The sequence below is a fragment of the Nyctibius grandis genome, chromosome 20, assembly GCF_013368605.1.
Source record: "Nyctibius grandis isolate bNycGra1 chromosome 20, bNycGra1.pri, whole genome shotgun sequence".
NCBI lineage: Eukaryota > Metazoa > Chordata > Aves > Nyctibiiformes > Nyctibiidae > Nyctibius > Nyctibius grandis.
Window position 1 is genome coordinate 5,155,167 of NC_090677.1, and position 5,742 is coordinate 5,160,908.

The 5,742-nt window shown below is 36.9% G+C and overlaps 1 protein-coding gene across 1 annotated transcript; it reads left to right on the forward strand.

Annotated features, from left to right (window-relative positions):
• ATOH7 (atonal bHLH transcription factor 7) lies at positions 1–456 on the forward strand. Its single transcript, XM_068416507.1, has one exon. It carries the CDS (start codon positions 1–3, stop codon positions 454–456), a length of 456 nt encoding a protein of 151 aa, XP_068272608.1.
• The last annotated feature ends 5,286 nt before the right edge of the window (positions 457–5,742 follow it).

A 5,742-nucleotide genomic window follows, 5' to 3' on the forward strand; every position in this document is an offset into this window, starting at 1 on the left:
ATGAAAACCTGTAAATCCAGTAATTTGGATTCAGGTGTAGAATCAGACATCCAGTGCAGAAGCAGACCAGGCTGTGTTGTGAAGTGTGGTTCGGAAAGGATGGAGAATGCTGCAAAGAGAAGACTGGCTGCCAATGCCAGGGAGAGAAGACGGATGCAAGGACTGAACACAGCCTTTGATCGTTTGAGAAAGGTCGTTCCGCAGTGGGGTCAAGATAAGAAGCTGTCCAAGTATGAGACCCTTCAGATGGCTTTGAGTTATATCATGGCTCTCACTAGAATACTTGCCGAAGCAGAAAGATACAGTACTGAAAGAGAATGGATTAGCCTTCACTGTGAACACTTCTATCCGGAGAGCTACCACCATTACACGGGACAAAAAATGGCAACGGACAGCGATGCTTACGCACAGCGAATATTCAGCTATCACCCTGAACACTTTCAAATAGCTAATTAGAACTTTTTACGAACTAAGACTATGCAGCAGGCCACATGTGTAATTTAATAATTAGCAAGAGTTAATCTGCTTGAATAAGGTAATATTGGCATTATAATAGCTCGTTCTTGTTTGCATCTTATATTAATTTGACAAAATAAATTTGCTTGGAGAACTTTAAATCAATATGCATTTAAGAAGATTGAATTTATTTAATGCTGGTGGAAAGCATGCTTTTAATTTGAGATCTTTCTGACAATTGCTTTCTAGTTCATCTCATTCACTTGATTCTTTTATTGAGTAAGGTTTTGGTGGTTTTTTTTACTGTGGTGAATCATGACAGTGTTTTCTACAAATCATGGGCCAAATTGACCCATGGTGTAACTGAATGGAATGACACCAGAAATTAACTTAATTCCATGTTTTATTTTTTATGCCAGCTTTAAAGTTATTCTTTGGTTTGTTTTCACATAAATGGCTCCCGTGGAAAAAGTTTTATAATGTTCTAGTCCTCAGAGAACTAATTTTCTTAAACTTTGTAAGTTTGACATATGGATTCCAAGGTTGTGTAGGTTTGCTTTAATCCAATTTATGGTGCCTCTTGTACGCTCAAAAAAGAGCTAGTTTCAAGTCATGGAAGGAATGTTTTTATTTTCAATGGCTGTAAAAGCACATGTGATTATATACCATAAATGAGAATGCTCGTGAAAATAATCTAAACTTCTAGGGTTTTTTGTAGACTTTAAATGCTTGGATTTTATTTTTTAATTTTATGTTATCTGGAAACAGTAACAGATTTTGTAAATAATAAATAAAGTGTTTTCTATGATATATCCTCACCAACAACCTGAAATTCCTACTCTAGGAATTACTTACTAGTGGCTTTCCCGCCCCAAATGTTAGCTACTTCCACCGCAGTCCTGGCAGTTTAATGTGCAGAAGAATCAACTAGCAAATGATGCTTGCTTACCAGTGAGAGTAAGAAGTGTGTTTTATGTACGCTCTGAAAAACACCCTTTAAAGATAAGAGTTTGGTAAAAAGTTAATAGAGCATTCTTGTAAAGCAGTTGAGTTCATTTCAGCCCTGGTGATGCCCTAAATTACCTTTTGTTTGTTTGCTTCTTTCGCTTGTGGAGGGTAGAGGGATCTGGGTAGAGAAGACAGAAGAGGACAGGAGGTTGGGACAGTCGAAAAATGAGGAGGGGCAGGAGAGCTGAAGAAGCAGATGTGTTTGTAGCAGGATGTAGAGTCCACAAAAGTTTGACTGCTGATGTCTGTTGTGATGGCAGCAGACTATGAAGCTGAAGGGTACTTCTGCTGGTGCTTATTTCTAGAAACAAGCCCTTGCTAGTGTTAGCCGTGAGGGAGGAGGAGAAAAGGAGCTGCCGTCCCAGAACAGCTGTTGGTGGGTTTCCAGCAGGGAAGGCTGGCAGGTTCCCTGCTGGCTGCTGCCATATCTTATATTTTAGAATTCTTACAAATGACAAATGAATAGCTTTGGTAGGAGTTATTTTCAACAATTAAGCAGCTTTCAGTGAAAAACAAAAGCATCAATAGGAACTAAGCCCTGTTTTGGAGGAGAGGGACTCTGCTGCAGGAACAGTTACATACAAAGACCTGACCTTACTGTCTGTCTTCTCTCAGAACCCTTATTGACATTTTGGCCTTGGTCATCGTCACGCAGACTAGTGCATTTCCTGACGCTGGAGCTGGATTGTTCCTGCAGTGAAAGCTGCTGGGACAGACTTTCAGGCTAGGTTAAACACGTATAGAAGAGGCACTGTATATTCTGAGCAGCTCTCACCTTTAAACGCTGGCATTCAGGAATGTTTTTAAATGTATATTTTAGCCTCTCTAAAGGTAATGAATAGTGTTAATTAATAAAATCTTGGCTTTTGCTTCTGATGAATTACATTAGATCTTTATTGGCAAACAGAAAGCAGATTCAGCCTTCTGGGAATATGAAGTCATGTTACTCGCCGATTTCTTTGCAGGAGTTTATATAGAGAGAAAAGAATTAATTGTTGTCCATCATATAGCCAGTTTAATACTGTTTGAATATTCCTGTCATTAAATGACGAGATTAAGTAGGTAATAACAATCAATGCAATCCTTAAGTAAGTAAATGATGTGCCATCTTGCACAAATGTATTAGCTGTAAACTTCAGGCAGACATTGTCTCACCTGCACTGCTAACACAGTAGTGGGTTTTCCATGGGAATATGTTTCAAATAAATTGTGCAATTATATGATGTGGAAAACTTGGCTTAGTGAAAGATAGTCTTCTAAACCTTAAGTGGGAAGGGTAATACAGTACAAAAGTATAAATACCAGAGCAGTGTACAAGAGCAGTACTCATTTGTTTCTGCACACTGGTATATAATTTGATTTTGTGGGACATGACGTTGCAGTTTCTATGTAATTTACGTAAAAGTACTTAACATCCATTTCTCTTCCAATTTTGTTTCTTCCATGCAGCATTGTAGTTTACCATCTACTGCATATGATGACAGATGTAATTGTAAAAACAATGGATTAGTATGTAGCGAATGATTAAATGATAGTATGCTCACATAAAGAGGAACAAACAACACAAAACATAAAATATCTGTGGTCGTGTTACCAAAAATTATTAAGAATAGAAACTGAAGTCCTAAAAAGCACTACTTAGTGCAGTAGATAGCTTGTGAACACTTTGTAAATCAGGTCATTGCATCAATCTCTGCTGTTGAACAATATGATAAGATTATAATCCCCATTCTCTTAGAATTGGTTGTGCTAGTGGGAGGTGAATGTTTTATTGATCTCTTTATCTATTGATAATAATTAGTAATATTAGTAGTGGAAAGATTGTGATTTTATATAATGCTATAGTGTTTTTGTTTCTTGGGAGGGTGCAGTGTTGAGCTGGAAGTTGGGATTTCCAATTTACTATAGCACTGAAGGCAGCAGAGTAAGTTCTTTGTAGTGTATAGGCAGATGTCTGTCTACTGATGACCTGTCAAAGCTTATTGGGGAGTGAATTGGGGAGAGCAGGAAGTTTAATCATTAAAAATTCTTTTTGAAGGCCGTCTGAAAAGCGTAAGTTGACTGTGCTGGTTTGGACTTCTCAAACTCAACAACTATTCAGGAATTTATTGGTTTCTTTTCATAGCTTTCCTTTGCAAATACTTGAGTGACCCTTTGTGAAATGTAAACTTGACCGCTTAACTTGGGTTTGGTTGTTGCTCCCAAATATTTGTTCCCCAGTGACTGTTTGATGCTTGTCAGATAATGGCTGTGACCTTTCTTCTATACTGGACTTTACTGGTATGGGCATTTGAAGCGTCATTCCCTTAAGTAATTATTGCTTCCAGTGGGCCTCCAAATGAAGCAAAAGCTTAGATGCTCAGAGCTTGGTGTGTTCTTAGTGACTGAGTTTTGTCTGCTCATAAATTTTTGTCCCACTGAACAGCAGTGCAAACCTGAAATACTTCTAGTTGTAGGATCAGTATATTGTAATTCTAGAACCACATTACTGTGGAAAGTAATGTGGAAACATTGGGAAATGAGAAATGCTTTCTTCATTAAATATATGTTGCCTGCTACACACATACATGTTTCACTATTGAAAATCACTGTGAGATTCTAATGAACAATTTGTGGGAAATTAACCTTCATTCTTCTAAAAGGTTCAGACTGCAGGGTTTTCTATTTGAAGTAGCTATAGCTACTTTGCTTCTATGATTCTTTGAATCATATCACCCTGTTTTGACAAGGTGACCAGTTATTTTTGAACTCGAAACTGGAGCGGCATTTTTAACTGCAGTGACTTTTCAGTGGCTGAAAGCCGAACTAGGGTAGCACATTCCCAAAATGTGTGTTACTAACGAAAAGGCAGTGATTTCTTCCTGTCTAAGTATTGAGCTCATCAGTGGATATGTACTAGCATGTCTTACAACTTTAATTCATTTCAATTTTTTAGGCTTCTGTTCTCCATCTCACCATTTATAAGGTATTTAGGGCACAGTCCATCTTGTACTATACACACACACAGGCCAAAGCTCAGTTCTTGGCTGGAATTTCTAAATGGTGCTGCAGTACAAATTCTGAAAAGTGAAAATGTTGCTAACCTTAGTTCTAGTCTTGTAAAGTCAATGACATCACGACATCTTCGTGTGGGGAAGCATGAGTATCACTAGATTTTTGGTATTTAGCTAGGTTTACTGTTCCTTGTTAAGTAGAACTTCCCTGGTGAAATCGTTGTGGAAGTCCCTACTGTGATGTGATTCACTAGGCAGAAATTTTAAGAAACATTATTTCCAGTCAAATTTTTTATTTCCCAAAATAAGCTTTTGCCTTAAGATGGATAAGCTTACACTTAGGTTTCCAGCTATTTGAGCTAAGCAATATGGATGCAGTTTTCTGTGGTTTAGGAGTGAAGTTTATCTAGATTTTAAAAATTCAGTAAGAATTGACAGAACAGCTTCTCTTTGCTCTAAATATGTTCAGCTGTTCTATCTCTACAAAATAGCCAGGGAAAAAAACAAATGTACTGAGAATAAAGACATGTTTATTCATTGAAGAAGCAGTCCAGTGTTTCCTCTACACAGGTATCTTGTAACAAACATTGATTTCACCTGGTATTTGGGCACTTTTTAAAAAATGCTTTATGTTTTTAACTTTAATTACATTTAAAGAAAACATGGCTTTAAAAAACCCAAAGCAACCCTATGTATGATATTTAAATATATTTTCTATCAAGTAGTACATTTTAATATTGTCTACTAATTTTTTTTAATTTGTAATTCAGTTTTCATTTGTACAGAAATTAGCGTGCAAAATGTATTTTATACAGAATTTGCTTAAAATGTCTGCATATGTAACCCTAAGGAATAAGAATTTCATTTTTGAATGAAGTGTATGCTCAAGCATAAGCTTTGGAGACTAATTCTCCAAGATACTGAGAATTTGGTAAATCTATTGACCTTTAAAACATGAAATTGCCCTAAAGACTCCTTGGCTTCTGCTCTGGTACTCCTGAGAAAACTTGTTCTTTCAAGCTTTCATGAAGGGGCTGAGGTTGTCAGAAAAAGAAAGCGTGATTTAAAACGAAAGCAAATTGATATTAAGAATTGTTTAAAAAAGCAACAGCTGTATTTCACAACTACCTGCTAGAAGCATGGCTAGTGTTGACAGTATTTTATGATTTCTTCTAAATAACGTAAGGTCTGATTCCATTGATCAGCTGTCACAGCAAAGTTCTGAGAAAACCTCTGGTCTTGTTGCACACGTTCAGAATTACTAAAACACATGAAGGACACGCTG